The sequence below is a fragment of the Ceratotherium simum genome, chromosome 35 (assembly GCF_057802395.1).
Source record: "Ceratotherium simum simum isolate JZ-2026a chromosome 35, ASM5780239v1, whole genome shotgun sequence".
Taxonomy (NCBI): Eukaryota; Metazoa; Chordata; class Mammalia; order Perissodactyla; family Rhinocerotidae; genus Ceratotherium; species Ceratotherium simum.
Window position 1 is genome coordinate 24,429,005 of NC_141934.1, and position 25,518 is coordinate 24,454,522.

Consider the following 25,518-nt stretch of genomic DNA (forward strand, 5'->3'; position numbering starts at 1 on the left):
TAGAGGAAGATGGGCACGGATGTTAGCTCAGGCCAGTCTTCCTCAACAAAAAGAGGAAGATTGGCATCAGGTGTTAGCTCAGGGCTCATCTTCCTCACAAAAAAAATAAAATAAAATAAATAAAATAAAACTGGTATTTCTCTGTAAGTCCACAGGGAGGGATTTTGGCTCCTTACAAGGCAGATGTCGTTAACAATTAAAGAATGATCTCAAGATCTGTATGTACTGAGATGGAAAGATGTTGAAGAAATAGTAAATGAAGAAAAAGCAAGTTGGTCTACAGTATTTTAATATTTTTATGTTAATTCTTAAAAGTGTGTATCTATGTGGTTATACATGATAGGAAATGTCTAGAAGGATATACAGAAGTCGTTTACTAGTGGGTACGTCAGGGGCGTAGGATTAGAGTGAGGAAGAGGAAGGGAGACTCTTTTCACTTTATACTCTTCTGCGTTGTTTTAATTTTGTCCAAGCATGTCTTACTGTTATGATAAAAGGGGAAAAAATTAGAAAGTAACCTAATGAACGACAGTTGTGAGCAGTCAGACATGATCTGTTTTAGACAATACAGTCACACACCATATAATGACGTTTTGGTCAATGACAGACCGCATATACGATGGTGGTCCCATAAGATTAGTACCATAGAGCCTAGGTGTGCAGTAGGCCGTACCATCTGGGTTTGTGTAAGTACACTCTATGATATTCACACAACGATGAAATCAACTAACAACACGTTTCTCAGAATGTGTCCCCGTTGTTAAGTGACACGTGACTGTATTAAGAAATATCATTTTGGTAGGTCTGGTAATAATATGGTATTATTCACTGTGAAGATTCTTTACTGTTAGAGACACACAATGAAGTCTTTTTAGGTGAAATTATATGAGACTTCTGATATCTGGGAGTTGCTTTAATATACTCCAGCCATAAAAAAAACAAAGGAATCTGAAAGAGAAGTGGGCTCTCTAGAATTCTTCAAGAATATTGTGGAAAGGACTCATGCCCTGCATAATGGAAAGGTTGAACTAGATGCCCTTGGAAGTCACTTTCCACCTGAAACTTCTGTGATTGGCCATTTTGTTTTCACCCTTTGAAAATGCGGCAGAGGCCACTGGAAAAGGGCATGTGGGTGCTACCTATGGTCTCTGTAGGGATCCTCCAATGCCGGGATGGAGGGGCTCTCTACTTCTTCCCTGCCCCAGCATTCTCTCTGACGCCATGCTCCAATCCAGACTTCAGGACCTGTGCGGCTGAAGCCCCACTGGGTTATTGTAGGTCATGAAATGAAAGCATGTCTTTAGAGGTCAGTGTAGCACATAAGAGGTGGACACTTTGTGAATCAAGTTGTAGGCACGTGGTAGAGTTCTCTGAGCTGGATTGCCCAGGGCTGACTTCCAGTGTCAGACACTTCTTTGTTCATGGGTTGGGTTCTGCTAATCGACCACGATGCCATCTTTTCATTCTGACCTGCATCTCTCTCACAGGCCATCACCACAGAAGGGAAGTACTGGAAAAGCCGCATTGAGATTGTGATCCGGGAATATCACAAGTGGAGAACCTACTTCAAGAAAAGGGTATCCGGCTTGGGATCCAAAAAGAGCAAGTTCAGGAAGCTCCCACAGGGGAGGGAAGGAACTGAGTTTCCTATTCAGGACACTGACCCTTGAGGCTGTGGCTCCACAGCTGCCCCCCACCCCCCAGGGGGGTGTGGAGAACCAAGTAGGACTGGCATTCTAGCCCAGCCCAGGGAGGGGCCTACTTTGGTCCTGTGATCTGTGCTCTTAGTTTCTCCGGCTATGAATTGGCTGGGAATCTCCTCTGTGCCAGCATCGGCCTGGGGGTGGCAGGTGGCAGGGTCCCTCTCCCCGCCTGCCTCCCAGAGAGAAGAGGCCTAGATGCTTCCAGAGTTCACTCACCTCTGGGGAGGAGAGGCTGAGGGCCTCATCTGCTCCCAGGACCCTGGGTGACCACCTGGTCTCTCTCCTTTTCTCCACAGCTACAGCAGCACAAGGATGAGGACCTCTCCAGCCTGGCCCAGGTGAGTGAGCTTGGGGGCCATGAGGACCTTCATGGGAACCCCTCTTTGAGAAGAAACAGCAATGACTTGGGTGGCCCCATGGTGAGCCCTGAAGCAGAAAGTGGTGGGGACGCGGACTCTCCCTGCGGCTAGGGGAGGGGCATCCCCCTCCTCACATGAAGGGGTAAGGAAATGGGCAGTTCTCTTTGCCAAGTGGGCTGGAGGGGTGCTCCCTGCATTTCTCCACCCACTCACCTCCACTTTTATACAGCAGCCCTTGCTGCTCCATAAAGTAGGGTAACATATTCCCCAGCATGACGGGATTGGGAATCCGGGTACCCTGTTGCCCCTTTGAGTTTTCCTTCCCCCTCTGTTGGCGGTAGGATGATGACATGCTTTACTGGCACAAACATGGGGATGAATGGAAGACCCCAGTCCCCATGGAGGAGGACCCACTGCTGGACACAGACATGCTCATGTCAGAATTCAGCGACACCCTCTTCTCCACACTTTCCTCACATCAGCCGGTGGCCTGGCCTAACCCACGGGAAATAGGTAACCCATCCCTAGATCCTTGACTTTGAACACGCAGCTGGTTTCCTTTTCTGCCAAGCGCCCCCGGGGCAGACTTTACCTCAGGGCCATCTCTGAGCAGCTGCGTGTCACTTGTTTAGGGTAGGCAGTAAGGAGAAGGATTAGCCAGCCAGCCTCGCTGACATCTGAGGGCCACATGCATTGAGTGGGTGGGACTGCAAATTGAATCTTCCTGGGAATCTGTCGGACCTGTGGTGCCACTGTGAGAAAACAGTGGGGGGTTTGGTCTGAATCAATTTCACGTTTCTGATACTTCCCCTTAGCAGAGCATACGTGCCTAGGCTGAGTGACAGGGCCTGGGACTCACCCTAAAGAAAATCAGAAGCATTCCTGGGCATGACCTCTCACCTGGTGGCATTCAGTCGTCCAGTTAACCCCTCAGGGAAGAGCCCACAGACTAAAAATTAGAACCGGAGCATCTCTGTATGGCTTCCTGGGGGTGTCTGTTCCCTGATACACAATTTACTTTCTTGTAAAAACTTCCTTTCCTGCCCTCTGAGGGTTGAGAATGGCCATGAATCCAGAAGAAGGTAGAAATCCCAGGCAGCTGCCTACATTTCTCCTTGGAAGAATCTAGAATGTGAGCAGGGCCAGGAATTTCCATTCCAGGCCTTTTATATGTTCCTACAAGATTGTCTGAGACGACAGAATGATTCCTTGGTCTCCTTTCTGATTCTTACAGCACATCTGGGAAATGCAGACATGATTCAGCCGGGGCTGATTCCTTTGCAGCCCAACCTGGACTTCATGGACACCTTTGAGCCTTTCCAGGGTGAGGACGTGGGCAGAGTGAGAGCATGGCTCCTGGATCTCCCTTTGCCCAGGACAAAGCAGACTGGTGCTTCCCTTTCCTAGAGGGAACTGTTAGAATGAGCAAGGGGGAAGACTTAGAATTTTTCCAGAACTACCTTTTTTTTTGGTAGTAGCTGCAAGGTCTGGGAAGTTTTCTGGGACATTATTCTCTCAAGGAAATTGGCATTCTCCTTCTGACAGTCCCAGAGCCTCAGGTTTGGCCATGACTGGAAGCAGTTCTCCCTCTAGGCAGCAGAGGGTGCTGACGACACAGCCACCTCCCAGCAGTTTCCTGCAGTTAAAACTGGTCCTGAGCTCCGCCTTTCTAAGAACGGGTGAAAGGCCAGGCCTGGGAGTATTTCAGAGCCCACACTGGTTGCCAGCATGTGCGGTTCCAGTCAGAGGGCTTGTTTCTGCAGACTTATCTGGGAGGGTACCCTCTGGCCATGACACTCCTCTGGGTAAGGTGGGATTCAATGCCCAATTTATTTGGATCTTAATTCAAGGAAGTGATGGGCCCACGGAGCTGAAAAGCCCCTGGTGTTGTCTTTCAGACCTCTTCTCTTCCAGCCGCTCCATTTTTGGCTCCATGCTGCCTGCACCTGCCTCAGCACCTATACCAGATCCCAACATCCCAACTGCTCAGGTAGAGGATGCTGGGGGTTGGGGGCGCAGGGCTGGCCATGAAAGCTCTGCACCCAGGGCTAGGCTAATGAGATAACCACGCAGTCATAAGCAAAGTGCTAGGGGTTGCTAGAGGTAGTGCTGAGCACACGTCTAATGGGTAGCGAAACTGTTCTAGCCCTCCTTGAAAGCATCCGTAAATATCCACAAGTGGGAGACTGTCAGTAAACGTATGCTCCTGCCTAAGGCTCCAGATAACCTGTGTGCAGCGAGCTCTGTTCTTACTGGTTAAGACAGGATTAGCAAGACAGCAAAGAAAAAAAAATGTGGATCACTAATAAAAAGAAGTTCTGTGTATTTCTTTTACTTTTTACTCAGCAGTCAACACAAGTTGATTACCAGGTATCAGGGCTACAGAGCTGAGTGAGGCACGGCTCTTTGCCCTGAAGGGGCTCTCAGGCTGGTACCCGTATCCCAGTAGACACCAGTAACCTGGCCTCGTCTTCTTCCATCTGGCTCTGGGAAGAATTTCTTCTATAGAAACTGAGACCTGAACAATCAATTCCTTCTAGCGTTTCCCTTTTAGAAAGAGGTGACCTCTCTAGAAGTTGATACATGAAACTATCCTGGGGGAACCCCATGAGCAGCTGTGATCCAGGCTGCCTCTGCTCTGTAACAGAAGATGGCAGGGACTTGGGGGAACCCCTGCTGGACTCCAGAAACAAGATAGTCCCAGGCTGAGAGCCAGCTGTGTGCAGACAGTTGCTTTGTCTGAGCCGTGTTATCGTTAGTTCCCCATGGAAACAAGACCCCTGCAGACGCCACGGGAGGCACAGATCATCTCCCCAGATCAGCAGGAATGGGGATGGGAGACACCGCCTTTGTCCCTTCTGTCCTGGGGTTGGTCTCAGGTGCCGATGTCCGTTGTTGGGCTTTGTGGTGTGTAGCTCTAGGCAGTGATGGCGGGTTGTATGACCCCAACATTTTGTTCCTCTCTTCTTTTCTCTTCCTTTCTCAGGAGAGCATCCTGCCAACCACCGCTCTCCCTACCGTGAGCCTCCCTGACAGCCTCATCGCGCCCCCCACAGCCACTGCCCTGGAGCCCACGGATGAGCAGGGCTGTGAACGTGCTTCCCAGCCTGGGGACCCCTTTATCCAGCCCACAGACTTTGGTCCCCCTGTGCCGCCACTGAATGTCCCACAGTCTTTCCTCCCCGTGTTCACCATGCCCCTGCTTTCTCCCAGTCCCGCCCCTGTGGCTGTGTCTCCTGCCTTGCCGTTGGTCCCTCCTCCTGCCACTGCCCTGACTCCCACGACTCCATCCTCTTTCCTGGAACCTCAGAAGTTTGCTGGAGTCGGCAAGTCACCCTCTGTCATCACCCACACAGCCTCCGCCACCCTCACACACGATGCCTCTGCCACCACCTTCAGCCAGAGCCAGGGCCTTGTCATCACAACCCACCATCCCACTCCCTCAGTGTCCCCCTGCGGCTTGGCACTGTCTCCGGTAACCCGGCCACCGACTGTTGGGCCCCCCCAACCTCGTTTAACTTTTGTGCACCCCAAACCTGTATCTTGGACTGGCGGGAGGCCCAAGCAGCCCCCCAAAATAGTGCCTGCTCCCAAACCAGAGCATATGTCCTTGGTGTTGAAGAATGCTTGCATCGCCCCAGGTGAGTCAGGTGGAGGAAAGCCAGAGTGTGACCCCTGCCTCCCCCAGGAGGGATGTTTCCCATCCGCAAGGCTGCAGACTCGTGACACGCACACATTGTGACGTGAAACATAAGAGTCTGGGAATACTACGTGTGTATGATCCAGTGTATTTTCTATTCTGTGTTGTTGTCTTAAAGTTAGTCTCAACCCAGTTTGAAAAAACATGGTCCTGGTCATCTCTTTCCTGGGTCTGTAGTCTGTCCGCTTCAAGAAGTTGTAAAAAATATCAGGTGCCCTAGTGGCTTTGTCTTCCCGTGCCCTGCGGTGAGGAAGGCGATGTCTCAGCGGCAGTAGAGGGGTCGTGTGCTGCTCCTGGGGAGCCCCACTGTGCAGCTTGGCTGGGCCCGGGTTCAGTAACAGCGTCGGGAGCAAGCCCCCATGGCTTGGGGCATCCAGCCTCACCTTCTTGTTCTGGCAGCTGCCTTTTCAGGACAACCACAAGCAGTGATTATGACATCAGGCCCTCTGAAGAGAGAAGGGATGTTGGCTTCTACTGTGTCCCAATCCAATGTGGTCATCACACCTGCTGCCATCGCCAGGGTGAGGGGGCCCTGGACAGACCCTCAGCATCCTAATAATCCCAGCGTGACCCTGCTCTTGGGTGACCCTCACCCCACATGACTGTGGTCGGGGGTGACCTCTTTATCCTGTGTCACCTCAGGCTCCTGGAGTTACGGAGTTCCACAGCAGCATCCTGGTGACAGACCTCGGCCACCCCTCGAGCAGCCAGCCCGCCCCTGTCTCCCGGCTCTTTTCTCCAAGCACGGTGCAAGACTCCCTGGTGAAGGGCGAGCAGGTCCCACTGCACGGGGGCAGTCCCCAGGTGCCTGCTGCAGGTTCCAGTGAGTGTTCACTCTGGTTGGAACGGTTGGGACTTTGTGAGTGAAATGAGCAGGCCCACTCCTGGTTTGGGGAGGCCGCCCAGGGGGTGCCCCAGGATTGAGCCTGGGCTGTCAGGCCATGCAGCGAGGCCTAGGGTGGCCCAGGCTAGGGAAAGGCTCAGCGTAGGGCTGGATAAACCATAACAGCAGGAAAGCAGCAGGCGTGGTGCAGTGTAGGCAGCTCGTGTCCTTGGGGAAGTGCCACTGCTAACCTACTTCAGGAAGGCCTGGCTCTGAGCTGCCAGTTCTGATCCAGAAAAAGGATCAGAGTCCTTGTCAATGGTTTTCAGAAAACATTAGCTTGGAGTTGCTGCAGCCGCAGAAGCCCCCTAGCCTTGTCTCCACATCAACTTTGTTATCCCTCACAGTTTTCAAGCACTGCGCATCTGTGAGCTGGTTCCACGTCTTGGGCCTTCTGTTGGTGAGACAGTCAGAGTAGGACTGACTTTGCCCAGTGACATCTGAAGAACCGGGAGGTCAGGGAAAAGTGATTTTCCTGAGGCTGAGCTCCTGGTGGTGGGGGTGGAACCAGAACCCGGGCTCCTTCCTTTCAGATGCCACGTCAGGAAGGGAGAACAGAAGTGTCTTCTTGTCTGAAATAAAACCATGGCATGGCTACTCCTGGAACTGTGTGCAAACAGTTGTCTTCCCTCTGCCTCGAAAAGACACGACGGGAAAGGTCTTCACTTACAGGGATCAGACAGAGGGACTTGTCCAAGGACGAGTTTTGAAGAATAAGGACCTTCAGTCCAGGAAGATAAAGATGCAGAATAGTTGTTTCTTTAATTAAAAAATTTCGAGGAGTGGGTCAGATTGAAAAAAAGTATGAGAAAACATAAACATAGAGTTTAAAGAACAAAAGTAAAGCAGATCCCTGCATACTCGGGACCAGGGTAAGAGCTAGAGCCTTACGAACCCTGGAGACCCGTGGTGGCCTCCGGGTGGCTTTGTAGGAGGCTGTCAGGAGTTGGACCTCCTCTCAGAACTCTCCCACATCCCCCAAGACCTGTGGCTGGCAGAGCTTGGGCCATATTCCCACTCCACGTCCAGCCAGCCCTCGTCAGGCCTTGCTCAGGCCTAACAATGCCCCTAGGGATGTTGGCAGAATTTCTCTGGGTTTTGCTCAGGGGCCACTATGGGAGGTTCAAGATGGGTTTGGAGTCTCAGGGCTTGCTGGGGGTTTCCTTCATGGCTGAGGACTGCTGCGGCTGGTGCAGCCTCACCGATCCCACCTCTCCCACCCTGTCCCTAAGAGGAGTGTCTGTTCTTCCCAGGTCGAGACTGCCCAAACTCAGGGCAGGCCTCTCCGTGTGCTTCAGAACAAAGCCCCAGTCCTCAGTCTCCCCAGAACAACTGCTCAGGGAAGTCTTCTGTAGACCCCAAAAATGTGGCTGCTTTAAAGGTACCATACATCTCTCTCAGGTCTCTATTCCCTTGGAAGGATGGGGAGGCAAGGAGGAGAAGAATATCAAGGGACCTTTGGGACAGCTGCCTCCCTTACTAGGGCCACACTGGAAAGAACGTGGACTCTGCTGGTGTTCCCCCTGGCTGGGGTCGCATCAGAAACGTGGATATTTGCTGCTTTAATCTTTTTTTTTTTTTTTTTTAAAGATTTTATTTATTCATTTTTTTCCCCCCAAAGCCCCAGTAGATAGTTGTATGTCATAGGTTCACATCCTTCTAGTTGCTGTACGTGGGACTCGGTCTCGCGTTGGACGGAGAAGTGGTGCCTCGGGGCGCGCCCGGGATCCGAACCCGGGCCGCCAGCATCAGAGCGCGCGCACTTAACCGCTAAGCCACGGAGCCGGCCCCTGCTGCTTTAATCTTGAGATTAAGTTGGCTCCTCCCATTCTGCCTCCCACTAAGCACCCCGTGGTGACTGTGGGCCCTTAGCCCAGGAACCACCATTGAATCGTCCTACTGCGGTAGGGGAGGTGGCAGCTGTGAGGAGTGGGTCAGTAGACAGAAGTTGGAGGGTGGCTGCAAAGTGCCGGATCAGCAGCGTTCATTGGGAGTCGTTTCCAGCCCCTGCTGCTACATTCTACCAGGGTGGTTTTCTAGCATCCTGTCCTCTCTCCGTCCTGGCTCCTCCTGGAGCTTTTTAGCTTTCTGGTACCCCTCCTTCCACGTACCTCTCAGCTGCAGGGTCCTCATCTGCCCCAGCTGCACAGCAGCAGGTTGGGAGGGAGGGGAGGAGGGAAGTGGCCCTGTGTCGCAGTGACGGTCGATTCCCCCACAGAACCGGCAGATGAAGCACATTTCAGCTGAGCAGAAAAGGCGCTTCAACATCAAGATGGGCTTTGACACCCTGAACAGTTTGATCTCTAATAATTCCAAGCAGGTGAGTGGCCTGGGGGTGTTGGGTGGGTGAGGGAACCGACAGGACGGCCGAATGCTTCCTGCATCCCCTGTGTCAGCCTTGGTGCCAGGCGGACATGCAGCATCGCTGTGGGCGCTGCTGCTCTGACCAGCCGCCCCTTCCACAGACCAGCCACGCCATCACGCTGCAGAAGACTGTGGAGTACATCACCAAGCTGCAGCAGGAGCGGAGCCAGATGCAGGAGGAAGCCCGGCGGCTGCGGGAGGAGATCGAGGAGCTCAACGCCACCATCATGTGAGGCTAGGGGCTTGGGGGCTCCAGGGCGTGGTCTCGTCCTCACACACGCACATGTCACAGAGGCAGTGGGGCCCTCTGTGGCCTCGTGGCTGACGGCTAGCTCTTTGTTGCAGCACTTCAGCTTTTTGTCATCCTCCTCCTTCCCAGACCTCTCCTCTTGGGCCTGCCGTGCCGACAATGGACTGGCTCTGCCCATTTGGCGCCCAGGGTCCGAATTTGCCGTCAGCTGCTCTGAACTTCTTTTGACTCTCCTGTTGTTTCAGCTCCTGCCAGCAGCTGCTCCCTGCCACGGGAGTCCCTGTCACCCGGCGTCAGTTTGATCACATGAGAGACATGTTTGATGAATATGTGAAAAGCCGGACCTTGCAGAATTGGAAGTTCTGGATTGTATCTTTGGGTTTTCTTTGCTTCTCCCACGCCCCCAACCAATGCACTGAAACAACAGACATTGACACTGTAGTTCCTTTAGAAAGGTTCTCTTTAAATGTTGTCATTGAGTTCATCAGGACAGGCAATGCTAGTTCCTGTCCTGGGAGAGAGGGGCCTGGCCAGGCCTGTGGTGTGGGGTGGCACTGTCCTTGGTGACTGTCCAGGCTTGGGGCTTCCCATGGAGGCAGAACAGGCCAGTGTTGCTCTCTAGGTCTTTGAGAAATAAAGACAATGCTAGAGCCACTTGCAGAGCAATAATGTGGCAAGGAGATGGGATCTAGTCTAACATATTCTGACAGCCAGCCCAGTCCCTGTGACAGTGGGGAGGGGGGTACCACAGGAAACCGGGGCTCACAAAACCACTAAGTGGCAGAGCCTAGATTTGAAAGCAGTTCCCTCCAGGCTGTTTTCTGCATTTGTGCCGCATGGCCTTGAATGCTGTAATGAGGCACGTAACCCTGAGTGCTGGGGTCTGTCTCGGGCCAAGGGCTCCCTGCACTCTGCCTTCCAGATGGCGGCAGGGCCCTTACAGGTGATGGCTCCTGCCTTGTCACTCTCCACCCTCGGAGCAGACAGTCTGCACACGTGGTGGGTCGGCCTCTGCACCGCATCCGTGGGTCTGACAGACTGAGGACACAGTGCAGGAGGAGAGAGCCACCACTGTGTCAGCTCTGACAGGGCAGGGGTTATCTGTGTGCACTCTAATGGTGGTTTTTAAGAGAAGAGATGGCGGACACCAGCTCTGTTTCCCTACTTTGTGTTTTATTGGCTAGCTCTGGTCCTGATCCCTTATCACTGATGGAGCTGGGTGGCAGCGGGGATGAGTCAGAACCTCTTAGTAAAACACCACAGCCCTCATCAGTCTGAGGCCTGGGGACTCTGGGTGCTATCCGGGCTCAGATCAGAGAGAAAACGGATCTCGGGCCTTCGCTAGCAGATTGCCGAAGATGATTTGGGAAACCTGCACAGAATATGATTAAGAGCCAGCACATTTGTGTTTAACACAGAAGACACACATCATCTCTAGACAGATAGCTTCAGTCTGCTGTGTGCCTCTGATATTCTTGCCAATACAGATAAAAACTGTCATGTTCATGTCATTGTACCAGGACCCATTCCAGACCAAAGAAACTTCTCCATCCCTGCCTCCGGCCTGCTCAGTGGTCATCACCTGGGCTCAGTTACAGTTAGAAACATTTTAGATGAATGTAAGGACACACCTTGTCTAGATCTCTCTCTCGACTGTCTGTGTACAATTACTTGCCAGTCCCAAGGGAAGTTGGTCCCCGGCAAGCCCGTAACTTGACTTCATTCTCCCCATGCTCAGTTATGCATTCCCTGGGCCTCCTCCTCGCTTACGTTCTTTAACCTACGTGCCATGCAGTTCAGTATTATCATCAAGCCGCTGTTTGAGTCCTTCAAGGGGATGGTGTCCACCAGCAGCCTGGAAGAACTGCACCGGACAGCACTGTCCTGGCTGGATCAGCACTGCTCCCTACCCATCCTCAGGCCAAGTGAGTGGGGGTTGCATGGGGGTCTTGGGGCCATGGGGGCTTTCCCAACCCCTTCATGCTAGTCCCAGAGAAAGGAGGACCCTTACCTGCAGATTGTGCTGAAGAACACCCAGGCTCCACTGCAAGCAGTCATGCACGCAGGGCCAGGGGCACGAGGGTGATGCTGTGCAGGAGGCCCTGAGCCAGAAATGCCAACTGCGGGGCAGGGATTAGGTCTCCAGCGCTCCCCTCAGCTTCCCACCATCTGTGTGTGTGTCAGTTTGATCAGATCCAGCTCACATTTACTGAGCGTTTGCTCTTCGCCAGGCCCTGTCTCAGGTGCTTTCAGATACATTTTCTTGTTTAATTCTTATGACAACTAACAAAGCTATGCCCATATATTAAGGTTATAGAGGCATCGTAATAGTAAAACAAGTGGACAGGGGCCGGCCCCGTGGCGTAGCAGTTAAGTGCGCATGCTCCGCTGCTGGCGGCCCCGGTTCAGATCCCAGGTGTGCACTGACTCACCTCTTGTCAGGCCATGCTGTGGCGGCGTCCCATATAAAGTGGAGGAAGATAGGCACAGATGTTAGCCCAGGGCCAGTCTTCCTCAGCAAAAAAAACAAGAGGATTGGCATGGATGTTAGCTCAGGGCTGATCTTCCTCACAAAAAAAACAAAAAACAAGTGGACAAGTAGGAACAGCTTAGGGTTCTCTGCCTGCCTACAGGGGAGGAGACAGGGTTCGGAGGGTTATCTTAGAGGCAGAGAGTGGGAGTGCCTGGATCTCATTGTGGAGGCTTTCCTGGTGTCCATCAGTCTAGCTCTGTGCCTCCCACTTTGGCAGGCATGAGAATCACCACGCGAGTTGTATGTATAAGACCGCGTGTACTATCCATTGTGGGGCTCGAAGCTGCCGCGTGTGCCTGTGTCTCCAGGCTAACCCCGCTCCTGTCTTCCAGTGGTGCTGAACACCCTCCGGCATCTGAGCACCACCACCTCCATTCTCACAGACCCGTCCCAGCTGCCAGAGCAGGCGGTAGAGGCTGTCACCCGAATTGGCAAGAGATCGGCGGAGTCTTAGCAATGCTTAGCAGGCACGTGGCTGCATGAGATGCCACGGAGACCCTTCCCTGCCTGTGGAGGGGTGGCTGTGCCCCACGCCTCTCCTGATGCAGAGCCTCAGGACCTCCCTTCGACTCTGCTGGCCCGCTGGGCCGCTCAGAACACCACGCTCAGGTCTGAAGCAGGTTCGGGTCCTGCCGACAGCAATAGCCCATCTTTGGGAACCCCTTGCTGTGAACTCTCACTCAGTGACCTCATTCAATGACCTCTCTTACCCTCGGAGCAGCCCAGACAAAGGGGAGCACCGCCTTGTCCTGTGCTGTTCTGTCCTGCTGGTGTATGTCAGGGCCACGACGCCAGTGTGGGGAGTGGATGGGACAAGAGGGGGCAACGCCTGCTCCTGCAAGTTAGGAGACTTAAGGGTCCTTCCAGTTCCTGTCTTGAGACTTACAGATATTCCCTCCTGTCACATCCTGGGCACTTGTACTGCTCGGAATGACTCCTTGCGCCCGCTCTGGCCCACCCGTGGAGCAGTTGGAAGGCATCTTTCTTCCTTCCCTGACTCGGACTTTGTAGGTAGATCTGGATATCTGCTCAGGCTTATGCACAGGCATAGCCTTCTCCTACTGCACCGGCTGCTGGGGGAGCCCCAGAACGCACGTGTGCAAAAGCCCGTGTGGGTGCCTGTGGGACGAGAAGGAAAGCACAACAGTGCAAAGCTGCTGCTCTGGCTTGGAAACCCTCTCGGGCGATGTTTTAATCTGTCTTGATTTAGTTCCACATGACATTGCAGCATCCACTGGGTCGCTGACTTGAGAATCATGGCGGGGTCTCAGCCCGGGCCTCCTCGGGCGTCCTCACAACACAGCCCTTCCACCCTTGTTCTCCACCTGCTTCCAAGCTGCAGCCACGGACGAGCCAGCTGTGCCTGATGGACGCTTGTGGCCCTTAGGGTGTAGCGTTTGAAAGGCCAGACTCCACGGTGCTGCCGTCAGCCTGGTCCCCTTGTCTGGATTGTTCAGCCGGGAGCCCCAAACCATAGCAGTTCTCAGACCAAAGATGTCATCACACCTGAAGTCTGTCCTGTCTCATATTTGGAGGAAGAAATTGAGTGTTGACAGGCAGAACTCCGAGGTGGCCAGTCTCAGAGCTGTCTCTAGGCGTCTCCCAGATCAGACAGTAAAGAATTATACTCAGATTTGATCAAGGTGGAGGAATATCTGGGGACAGTGGACTGTTTCCGAATGTGGGAATTATAGTTGGTTCAGAGGGAGGTGCAGCAGGAGGGTGGGTCCAGGTCTCACTGCGTCTGCGAGGGTAGCTGCAGGTGGGAGGGTGCTCTCTAACACTCAGGAAGCCCAGCCAAGGGCACCTCCTCCTTGAAAGAATGTGCTTTGAACGTCCTGCTGTGAAGTTCAGAGCCAGCAGGCTTTCCCTTCGACCTCTGTCCTCCCTGCCAGAAATGGAGACTGGGCAGTGCTAGGCAGGCCAGGAGTCTGGGTGGGCTTCGAGGGAGCCGGGGAGCTGTGGGGTGGGGGGTGGCGGGTACCACGGGCTACCTCCTGAAGTTCAGATCCATTCGGAGGCTCCCACTGGTTTGGAAGCCTGCAGAAGGTGCTCAGAGGGCAGCCAGCCCTGCCTCAGCTTTGCTTGATGGAGGACAGAGGGAGGGGTCCTCTCCCTGCTGATGGCCATGCCACAGGTCTGTGACTAGTCGCCTGCTCCGGTGTCTGTGCTTCAGCCCCGTATAAGAGCAGCTTGGCGGCACCCCTCAGTCTCCCCAGAAAACATGTTTACAGACCTTCACATCACTTTTCTGAGGGGCGAGCACGAGGCAAGGCTGGGCCAGTCTACAATTCCCACTGGGAAGCGGTAAGAGAGCCGTCCTTCACCCCTAGGATAAACATGAAGTCGCCCTTCCAAAGGAGAAACGGCTGTGATAAGAACTCTGCTAAGGTCAAAAGAAAAAACACAAAACGTTCCCAGCCGTGAGGGCTTGTGGAGGGTCATGAGCTTGGCTCCTTCCCCAGTTCCTGTGCCTTCGTAAACCGCGTGGATGGCCGCAGTGCTCGGCTCGCCAAGACCTCTCCGAAATCAATAGCTTTCTCCCCACCCTTTTCTGGGAATCATTTTTCTTTAAACTCCGTGGGGTATATAATTGGCCTCTTGCTTTGGCCTACCTCTCCCTCTCTCTCTCTCTTTTGCTGATTTAATGTTCATGATTCTGTTAAATATTTAAGGCCGTTAGGTTGTGTGAGACTTTGAAGGATGTGTGTGCGCGCGCATCCGTCCACGTGCCCCAGCAGACTGTTAACTAGATGCGCGTTCCTCTTTTGAAATCTTTCTTAAATCCATTTCTCTTGGTGCTCAGCATTACCACGGCTGTAGGGCCACAAAGCTGTATCTCTTACTATAGACACGATTGTTTCTTGTCCCGAAGTTTTCTTGTTTTGGAATCTTGCCCAGTGAATCGCGGGAGCCTAGCCTGCACTTCTGTCCTGGGCCAGGGTGTGGGGACCCTGAGGCCACTCAGCCAGCAGCCTCCACTGGACACTGACTGCAGGGCTATGGTTTGTTTACGCTCGTTTCCACCCCCCCTCCTGTCCCTACTCCCATAAAAGAAACTTAAAAATGCTGACACTTTGAAGAATAAGAAAATCATACTGAAAAGAAAAAGAGGCTGTCTGGCACATAAATCTCTGAAAGTGATTCTGTGAAATCTTTCTGTGCCATCGGCTCCTTTCCCATCACTGTTTGCTCTTTCACGATGAGTGAGAAGTGCAGGGACAGAGCAGGCACCACCACAGGGCTTTCTGAAATTGACTGGCCCGTCCCTCCTGTTACACACCAGTTGTCACCCCCTCCGGAGGGCCCTGGCCGGTGGCAGATGGGCCACTTTCTGGCAGTTTTTCACAGCACGAGGGAAGCAGTCCCAATGTGAGAAGTTAGTGTTGATGAAAACACCGGGTCTTGTCAAGGAGAAAGGACTGGGAGGACGGTGAAATCCCCAGCACACTGTGTTCCTGGAACCTCTTCAGGAGGAGAGGTGGTCACTGGTCACCTGTGTGTCCTTGTGTACCCAACCTTCCCCACTTCCTGTCCTTGTGACCTGAGCCCACCTCACCTTTCTCAAGGTCAGACCTGTGGGTTTTTCTGCTCTGGCCAATGGAAATATAAACTTAGAATCTTAAGGGACATGGCACCCCAGGGTGGTGCCATACCCCTCTGTCCGGCCCCAGGTGAAGGGGTGTGGTGGCGAGTGACATCGTTACCTGATCCTGGCACACCCTCCAGCAGGAGGGGTCATACACCTCCTGTCTCCATGTGCAGTCCTGGCGGGCTCCACCCCAGCTTCCCCTCAGTGGGGCTTCCCTTCCTTGTGAGGTGCTGGCCTTCCACCTGGATGAGTCCCAAGGCGGCAGGTTCACCGTTGTTTTCAGCATCACAAGTGTTTACTATCTAGCTGAACAAGAACTCATCAGAGAGGAGCCGGGGCCGTCCTGTGGTCTGTCTGCCCATGGCCAGCAGGCTCGCTCAGTGTGTGGTGGGTGCGGTGCTGTGGACCCAGGCCCTGCACTGGCCGACCTTGCCTCAGGTCAGACCTTTCATCCCACTGGCTCCAGAGGGGCAGGCTTACCACATCGCCTCATCACCCCTCCCTGCTCTCAGCAGTCCCTTCCCCTCTTGTGGTCACCTCAATCCTGAAGCCCCCTATCAAACCTGGGGCGAGTTGGGCCTCTCTCTCCTTTGTCTCTGGCGGGAAGAATCGCCTTTCCCTCCAGACGCCCTCTTCCCGTTCAGCGCTTTGCCGTAGGTGAAACCTGCCCATCACATGTCGAAACCGAGCTTTGCAGTTTTTCCTTGGTCCTGGTCTCCTTGGCGAAGGGAGTTGAGAGAGCCCTGATGTGGGCAGCGCAGGAGCCACTAGGATGCCCGTTGGTCTGTGGTTTGGGATTTGGTGCCCCTGATGCCTTGTATATTAAAGAGGATTTTCACATCTGAACATGGCGGTGGGGTGGGAGGGAGCAAGCTTGGAAGCTCAAAACAAGTTTGTACCATTCAGTAGTCGCCTTGGCCTTGATCCACTCGGCAGGTTTCTGTGATCAGAGTGGTTCCAGCAACAGAGAGAAGCCTTCGGACCCCTGTGTGCACGCACACAGGTCAACTGCCCAATTTTCCTTTCCTACTGAGGACTCGCCTTTCCCGGCTCCCTGCACGGCTATTTCCTTGTTGGGCTTACGAAAATCAGCCTTTGAGTAAGAAAAGGGAACTTTTCATGTTGAATGTTGGCTTTGACTTTGAGTGTGTGTGTGTGCGCGCGTGCACTTGCACAAGCCTGCGTATATGTTTACTTAATGGAATTTTATTTTTGTGAAATTCCTTTCCAATTATTTAGCAAAATTCACCTCCATCTCCCAGTCAAACTTTTGGTTCCACAGTCAACCCTAGGCATCGCTAATTTGAAGAATTCTCCTCTGGGTTTCTGAACAGAGATTGTGCTACTCTCAAGAGCTGAGATTGTGGACGGTTGGGAGAAACTGAAGTTTTATACATTTCCGTGGAGTTTACATCCTGCAGTTAAAAGGCATAAAGGGCTCAGCCCTGGGAGACACAATTCCCGGCTGTGTTTCTCACAGGGAGCTCGAATGCAGCCTCTCCCCATGACGTCCTGCGGTTTCTATATCTGAACCTTTTCACATAGCCTGCAAAAGGATGCTGTATTCATTTGCTTATTTTGTAACACCACAGCTGAAACACCATGTTCTTTTCCTTTTTCAGATTTCAGTTCATTGTGTAAATGGTTCATTTTTTTGTTGTGAGCTTTGATGATTGTGTCAGGGCACTTTTAGGAGACAGTTACTCCTTGTGGTCTGAAAAACAAAACCCAGAAGAGTCTTGTTTGATCAGAGGCTCCCTCAGGCCTGCGTCATCCAGAAGACAGCCCTTTATGCTCCGCAGTCGAGAAGCACGTTTCCACCAGCTGTATTCAACACTACAATGCAGTTTTAAAACTATATTTGCATCCAAGACAATAAAAAGCTGTATTTTTTTGAAAAGCCTGTGATGTGTGGTCTTAAATGCTACCCTCTTGAGCTGTGGAAGAGATGATAAAATGAGACCAGAAGTAATCAAAGTGATGCCCATGACTGCTCCCTCATTCTACCCTTGGAAGGTGTGGGCTCAGCCTGGACTGGAGGTGTTGGGGGTGAGAAAAGAGGCTCAAGGCGGGTGAGGGGTTCTGGAGGTGTGTCCAAAAAGACAGTGGTCCTACAGAGAGGCCTCCACTGAAAGGGCCAAGACAGGTACCCAATATGACAGATCTGCCCGTGAACTCACCGGGCCTGGTGCTCCAGACCTTTCCCAGGAGGACAGAGTTCAGTGGTCCTTGGGCAAACTGCCTGTTTCCTCATCTGGAATTTGGGCAAACAGCACCTGCCCTGTGCACTTCACAGGGTGGTTTTGAAGTTCACATAAAATGGAAGTCAGGGTGCTCAGTAACCCAGGAAGCGCTGTACTTAAGAAAGCGTAGGTTATCATCAGTATGGCCAACACTGGCCCCAGCTGAAAGGATTCTGAGTCGTGGTGGTGGCTCCAGGAGGCTGTGGGCTCCCTGCTCCCTGCTGTGACGCAATATCATAGACGGAAAATGCTGGGAAGTTGACCAGCAGAGGTGTCCCTTTGTTGTGCTGAAAGGATTTTGATTATCTCTGTTTCATTTAGAAGCTTTTTTCTTTTCCATACTGTCTTCCTGTGCTCGCCACTCTCCCACCCCAGCTCCTTGTGCCTGGGCAGGGTGACCCGATGAGATGTGCCGTGCTGTTCCCTTGCAGGCCGCCCGGCCCCTGTGTGGAGCTGCTGGCTTGCTTCAGCAAGCAGCTGCCCAGATCTGTATCTCTTGACTAAAATGCAGTGGGTTGATACACAGGCTCTTGTCTGATCAAACCCCCACGCCTCCGCCAAGGGAAAAAGTTTCATGACGCAAAGCAAGACTTTGGGCCTTGAGAACCAGGGGCCCTAGAGAGAGGTAAGTGGCTCATGAAGAATAAACTCGATTTCCATTGAGCTAATCAACAGGTGTCTGCTTTATTATGTATGGGTTCTTAAAAGATGCTCGGGGCATAATTTCGACAAGGTAGAGGGTGGATAGGCTGGGAAGAGAGGAGCGGAGTGTCTAGAGGGAGTGAAACCAGCACACTGGATCTCATTCCTCTCAGTGTCAGGCGTTGGGCCACCTTGAGGGCATACACACCTCTGGACAATTCTCAAGTTGGTGGCATGATTATTCTCATTTTTTTGTTGTTAGTGCTGTCGAGTTAATTCCAACTCCTAGCGCCCCTGTGGCCAGCAGAGCGGGACGGCTGGGTCTTTTTGCACCATCCTCTCACCTTCCGGTGCTATATCAGATAATGTTCTGCTATATATATATCAGATAAAATTCACAGGGTTTTCATGGCCAGTTTTTTCGGAAGTTGGTGGACAGGCCTTTCTTCCTAGTCTGTCTTAGCCTAGAAGCTCCCCTGAAACCTGTCCACCGTGGCTGACCCTGTTGGTATTTGAAATACCGGTGGCATAGCTTTCAGCATCACAGCGACATGCAGCTGCCACAGTGTGACAACCAATATTTTATACCATTTTATAGAGGAAGAAATCAAAGTTATTTCCAAAGTAGTGAGGCTACGTGGGTCAGAGCAAGAAGGCTAAAGGATCACTTTTTATCTTGTAAATGGCCTCTCAGTATTATCCTTAATGACCTTCCCCTCCTATCACCTCCCCCAGCACCAATTCCTGTCAAGTTTGTCTTCTAAATTTCTCCCACACACATCATCCGCTTTTCTCCATCCCCACTGCCATCACCCAAGTCCAAGTTGCCATGATTTCTCAACCAGCTCACATGATGGTGTCCTTCATCCCATCCTCTGTCTTATAGTCTCTATCTCATAGTCAGTGCGAGCTTGAAAAAGTGTAGGTCTAGCCATGGTGCTCTTCTACTCCTCACTCCTCTACTCAGTCCTTCAAGGGCTTTCCAGATAAAGGCCGAACCCTAATGTCAGCCCTGCCCCACCCGTCCTGCCGTCTCACCCCTGCTTGCCTTTCCAACCTCCGTTTTGCTCTTTCCAGTTCTTTGAACATTGCATGTTTGGCTTCACTCTTGAGTTTTTCCCAAGGCCTCTCGCCTCTGCCCAGGCCTTTCCCCATCTCCACTCCCTTTCCTGGCCAGCTCCTCTTTTCTTCTGTCTTAATCCTTAAACGTCAGTTCTTTAGAAACCAGCCCTGATGTTCCTCCCCCTGATGCACAGGTGCACACACACACACACACATATGCACATGTGTACACACAGGTGAGCACCCCGTATTTATTTCCTCAGAACACCGGTCATGTTTGTCACTGTCATTTAATCTTCGTCAGGACAGATGCCCCATAGTCACGGCTGTGCCCAGCATAGGACTAACACAAAGAAGGTGTCAGGTGACCTGCTGTATGAGCCTTCAGCCCCAAGCCATCCCACCAGCCTCCCATTCCTCACGTCCACATCACAGACGTGGGACAGGGAGAGCCCTGATAAGACGTCGGGAGGGAGGGGACAACTAGGGGTTGCAGATGTCAAGTTAAAGTAGATGTTGAGCAAGATTTGAAGGTTGACACCTATGATTATATATTTAATATAAAACAGCTTTCTGTGAGTCAGTGGCACTTGATTTTTGAAAGTCTTGATTTTGGAGTATTTTGATCACAAGATATACCATGGAAATCATTTGGTGGAGGAGGTATTCAATTTGTCACAAAATGCTGAGATCTGCTTATCTTTTTGCCTCTTTTTAGGTTTTGGAAGGTAATCACCTAAAGAAATTCTAATTATCTGAGAGTTCTTGTTAGTTTAGTTCCAGGTAACAGGATTTATCACCTGTGGTCGTCTCTGTCTTATGTTGCCGCTTTCAGGAAAGGCAAAGATGAATTGGGTTTTTCCTCTTGCATGACGCTATGGTAGGTGGTCTTGATTTAGAGGCAGATTTCTGCCCTTAATCTCCTCCCTCATCTCCCCTCCAAATTTTTCCTGTTTCTGAGAAATGGGGAAAGTAGGTATCAGGGCAAATGTCACCATCCTGGGGGACCACCTGCATCAGGCCTCAGGGGCTTGTTTAAAAAATACTGACCCCGTATGCCCACCAGTAAAAAGGAATGAAGCACTGACACCTGCTATAACACGTATGAACCTGGAAAACATGAGCTACATGAAAGAAGCCAGACACAAAAGGCCACGTATTGTATGATCCCATTTATATGAAATGTTCGGAACAGACAAATCTATTCAGACAAAGTAGATTAGGGGTTACTAGAGGCTGAGGGGAGGGGGTAGTGGGGAGAGACTGCTTAACGGGAACAGGCCTTCTTTTTAGGGTGATGAAAATGTTCTGGAATTAGTGGTGATGGCTGCACAACTCTGTGACCATACTAAAAGAATGTCAAATTGGACACTTTAAATGGGTGAACTTTAAGGTTTGTAAATTATATGTCAATAAAGCTGTTAAAATACTGATTCCAGGGCCTAGCCTAGACCTACTCAATCAGAATCTCGACGTAAAATTCAGGAATCTGCGTTTCATCCAAACACCCCAGCAGCATGAACTACAGAGTTGGCAGGGCCCAATGCAAAGTGAAAGTGTAGGGCCCCTGTTCAGAAATCATTAAGAATTTCAAGACAGTGACAACGGAGCATTAAAACAAGTGTGAGGCCTTTCTGAGCACAGGGCCCATGCAGCCGCGTGGGTTGCAGGCCCGTGAAGCCGGCCCTGCAGACTAAAGTTGGGGGCGCTTCACCCAAGGGAAGGAGGGAATTTGGTTAGTGGGTATGCCTCTGCGGCGGAGAAGCTGTAGATGGAGGAGCTGGAAGTACAAGAGGAGAAATAAAAAACTTCACAAGGTTTCCTCTCCCTGTAAGAGCAGTGCGGTAGTTTTAGTCAGAAAACTGTAGTGGAGTCCCCCAACCAGCGGCTGAGTCATTCCCAGAACTGTGGGCTTTTGGTGAGAAAAAGGGAAAGGCCCAGGCTGCTGCCAGATCTGCAGGAGAGCCTGGGTCGATCCATCAATGGAACAACATTGGCCGACTCCTCTGGCTGATTCAAGCAGAAGGAGAGTTTATGAAAGGATCGCAGGGGCTAGCAGAATCGCTGTGAGTCCTTGATCACTAGGCACCCATCGTGGGTGAGGGTGGGAGTGGCAGCCATTAGCAGCTTGGCCCTGCTGCCTCGGAGACTGGGTCTTGCTGCAGTTGCCACCTCTCCCAGCAACGATGAAGTTTCCACCACCCCTGCTGTTTCATGCCACTAGTCCCTGATCCACAGTCTGATTGTATTGCCATGGTCACATGCTGTGACATAATAAGAAATATATGTTTGGTCTCTGCCCCCAGTTCCTCACACAGAGCTCCTTGTAATTTCCTGAGTGATGGAGATGATAGGAGCATTTGATACAGAGCTCCTAAATCCCTTGGAATTTCCTGGGTGACAGGAGCATCTTTGGTTCTAACAAGACGACTCTTGGTGAGCTGCTGGATAACATCAGGATGGGGGCTGGTCATCAGAACGACCAAGTCATGGTTAGAAACTAAAACTTCCAGCTTCATCCTGCCTCTCTGTCCTCCTCTAGGGAAGGAGAGGGGCTGGAGATTGAGTTAATAATCAGTCATGCTATATGATGAAACCTCCATAAAAATCTCTGAATTACAGGGATCGAAGAGCTTCGGGGTTGGTGAATGCATCCACATGCCAGGGGGGTGGCACAACCCAACCGCATGGGGGCAGAAGCTCCTGTGCTTGGGACCCTTCCAGTCCTTGCCCTATGTACCTCTTCATCTGGCTGTTCATCTGTATTATTTACAATATCCTTTATAATAAACCAGTAAACGTAAGTAAAGTGTTTTCCTGAGTTCTGTGAGCCATTCTAGCAACTTATTGAACTGGAATAGAGGGTTGTGGGACCCCCAATTAGCAGCCAAGTCAGACAGAAGTGTGAGTAACCTGGGGACTTGTAATTGGCATCTGAAGTGGGTAGGGGGCAGTCTTATGGAATTGAGCCCTTAACCTGTGGGGTCTGCACTAACCCCAGGGATTAGTGTTATGACTGAATTGACTTGTAGGACACCCAGTTGATGTCCACAGAGAATTGGAGAATTTCTTGAGTGGAAAACCCACACATTTGGTGTGGAAGTGTTCCCTGAGTGGAGAAAGAGTTTTTGTTCCATGCCCACGCCCCAGCCACAAGGAAGGCTGGGGAGGCAAATCTCTCACCTTCTCAGCTTCAGTAGCAGAAGGCAGGCTCTGCTTTCCACCAAACATAAGTCTCAAACTATTAGAACGTAATTCTCATACACACAGTGGGTGTGTGCCAAGGTTTTATTCACCTCCTCAATCAAGGAATGAGCACAGCACAACTGATTCAAAGGACAATACAAGAAACTAGGATCCCTCTCATCTGTCTATCCATTATCAGTGAAGAAAAAGAGGGCTGGAATAAAACGCTAAGGCAGATGTTCAACTAGTTAATATCCTACAGTCAATAAAACCATCATCTCCAGGGTTATCGTCTCTACTTGATAGAAATCATTTGCATCTTTCAATTTTCTACAAGTTCACAGATGCTGGGGCCTAATCAATAATAAATCATGTCAATGAAAGTCCTGTTCCCTGAGAGCAACACTGTCAAATAGAACTTCCTGTGATGATGGAAATGGTCTGTATCTGAGCTGTCCAGTATCGCAGCCATTAGCCACATGTGGCTATTGAGCACTTAAAATGTGGCTAGTGTGTCTGAGGAACTGGATTTTTTTTTAAATGTTTTATTTTGAAATAATTTTAGATACACAAAAATTATAGGTAGTACAGAGTTGTTGTATACCCTCTCCCAGCTTCTGCTAAATGTGAATGTCTTACATAACTGGTATATGTATCAAAACTAAGATATTAACACTGGTACAGGCTTAATTTGGATTTTTACCAGTTTTTTCACTAATGTCCTTTTTCAGGATTCCCTTGCAAGATTGCATTCAATCATTGTGTCTCTGTGTCTCCTTGGTCTCCGGTCTGTGACAATTTCTCTGTCTTTCCTTGTTTTTCCTGACCCTGACACTTGAGAAGAGTACTGGTCAGGGATTCTGTAGAACATCCCTTAATTTGGGTTTATCTGATGTGACCTCATGAGGAGACCAGTGTTGTGGATTTGGGGGAAGCGTCCCACAGAGGTGAGCAAGACGCCTTTCCTGTCCCATCCATCAGGGGTACCTGACACTGACTGGGGGTGTCCGCCTGGCTCCCTGACGAGCGTAGTGGTGCCGTGTTTCTCCTCCCTCGGGCTGCTCTCCTCCTCGTCTGTGCTCTGCACTGTAGAAGCAAGTCGCCCATCCAGCCTGCTGCCAAGGGGAGGGGAGTTCAGCTCCACCTCCTGGAGGAGGGACATCAGAGAGTTTGTGGATGCAAGTTAACACTGCCACGATGATTAGTAAATATCTAGGGGAAGGTGCTGCGAGGCTACGCAAATTTCCCGTTTCTCCTCAAATTTTGCCTGTTAATTTTAGCCTCATCTGTGGATCTTTGCCTGTAGCAATTAGAACTGTGGTGTTTTGATGGGCTTCACTTCTTTCCCTCATTCCTCCACGTTTACTAATTAGAATTCTGTAAGGAACATTTGTCCCTTTTCCTCTATTTGTTTGTTTATTTCACTACAGACTAGTGGATATTTATTGTACTCTTTGGAAGGACATATTGTCATCTTTTTGCCGTATTTCCCAGTTTTTGGATAATTTTTCTAAGAGTAGTAAAGGTGTTCCAATATAGCACAGTCAAAAAGAACGATAGGTGTCCACCACACTGGGTGTTTTGGGAAGGACTGCCCAAAACATTGTCATTGAAGGCTAGGATATTTGGGGACTTAAAAGCCTGGTGTGGGACTGGAGTAGAAATACCCACAAGAGTAAGAATGAGAAGAGATCCAAGGCTGAACTGCGTATCTCCGAGTCCTAACCTCACCCCCCTTATATGAGAACTGGGGAAAATCATACTATCTCTTTGGGCCTCAGTTTCCCCCAAATTAAGATGAAGATGAAGGTGCTAATCGACTCAAGATCAGTGGTTCTCAGACTTGAGCATGCATATGAATCACCTGGAGGTTTCGTTAAAACACAGATTGCTGGCTGTACCCCCAAAGTGTCTGATTCTGTAGGTCTGGGGTGGGGCCCAAGGATTTGCATTCCTAAGATGTTGCCGGGTGATGCTGATGCTGCTGGTCCAGAGACTATGCTTTGAGAATCATTAGTCTAGGTGATCTTTAAGAACTTTGGACTCAACATTTATTCAAATGATAAAATCTTTGGCCCTGGATATGAAGAAATCACCGATGAAATGATGGAACAGGCCTTTGCAGGAGCAGAGGCACTGGAAATCCAGTGGGGAATCGTGCAGTGGACACTTGAGTGATGGCTCTGTGCCAGGCATGGCAGTAAATGCCTCTAAGACCCAGTCACTGTCCAGGAGGGACAAAAGTAATGCAGAGTAGTGAAGAGCAAGCTTGAATCTGGGTCCCACCACTTAACAGCAGGGTAGCCTTGAGCAAGTAACTAAAATGACTTCTTGCCTCAGTTTCCCCACTTATAAAAAGAGGACAATACTAGTACTCACATGGCCTGGCATAAAGAAAATAATAAGTGGTTGTTGCTCCTAGAATTATTGTCATTTGCTACTGAGCTTGTCCCATGAGGAAAAATGGCAGTGACAGAAGTAGCATCTGTTTCCACAGCGTGTCCCACGCTTCCTCAGCCACACTACCACCCAGCCTGGATTCCCAGTCACTCATTTTAACCCCCTCACAAAATCCAAAGCAGATTATGAGAAAAATTCAATATAATTTATTAAATAGGTTCCAAGGGCTCCTCCAAGGAGCATTAACAACTCTCAATACAATAAATATCAATAAATTAACATAGCTGCCACCTCCTGCCTTCACAAGGGTTTAATGAGAAAAAATAAGAATTAAGTCTGCAGAAGAAAAATATTCTATAAATACCAAGATGAAAAACAATGACATAACCTGAAATCTTTTACAAGTGAACTCATACATTTCTATCTCAGTCCTCGCAGGACTGGCCCATCTGGGAATTCATTGAGATTATTCACTGGAATCATTTACTTAATAACGCACAGCAGAGTTCTCACACTTAAGCTGTCTCTCGTCTTTTTTTAAGGCTTCATATGTTTCTGCCATTCCAAAAGGAATAGGTTCAACCACATGGCCTTAACTGAC

The 25,518-nt window shown here is 50.7% G+C and overlaps 1 protein-coding gene across 3 annotated transcripts in view; it reads left to right on the forward strand.

Moving 5' to 3' along the window:
* MLXIP (MLX interacting protein) overlaps positions 1 to 17,284 on the forward strand; it is a 58,755-nt gene extending 41,471 nt beyond the window's left edge. The window contains exons 4-17 of one of the 3 annotated variants that reach the window (XM_087423346.1): positions 1,488 to 1,577; positions 2,000 to 2,041; positions 2,404 to 2,575; positions 3,297 to 3,386; positions 3,961 to 4,052; positions 5,049 to 5,703; positions 6,162 to 6,283; positions 6,405 to 6,585; positions 7,899 to 8,026; positions 8,864 to 8,965; positions 9,111 to 9,238; positions 9,505 to 9,628; positions 11,055 to 11,184; positions 12,176 to 17,284. In XM_087423346.1, coding sequence (XP_087279472.1) covers positions 1,488 to 1,577; positions 2,000 to 2,041; positions 2,404 to 2,575; positions 3,297 to 3,386; positions 3,961 to 4,052; positions 5,049 to 5,703; positions 6,162 to 6,283; positions 6,405 to 6,585; positions 7,899 to 8,026; positions 8,864 to 8,965; positions 9,111 to 9,238; positions 9,505 to 9,628; positions 11,055 to 11,184; positions 12,176 to 12,246 — 2,127 coding nt within the window. In that variant the 3' untranslated portion in view covers positions 12,247 to 17,284. Of the gene's footprint in view, positions 1 to 1,487; positions 1,578 to 1,999; positions 2,042 to 2,403; positions 2,576 to 3,296; positions 3,387 to 3,960; positions 4,053 to 5,048; positions 5,704 to 6,161; positions 6,284 to 6,404; positions 6,586 to 7,178; positions 7,304 to 7,898; positions 8,027 to 8,863; positions 8,966 to 9,110; positions 9,239 to 9,504; positions 9,629 to 11,054; positions 11,185 to 12,124 lie in introns of those variants that run through there. The other 2 variants (XM_087423345.1, XM_087423347.1) reach the window with 2 other exon arrangements.
* Positions 17,285 to 25,518: the final 8,234 nt, after the last annotated feature.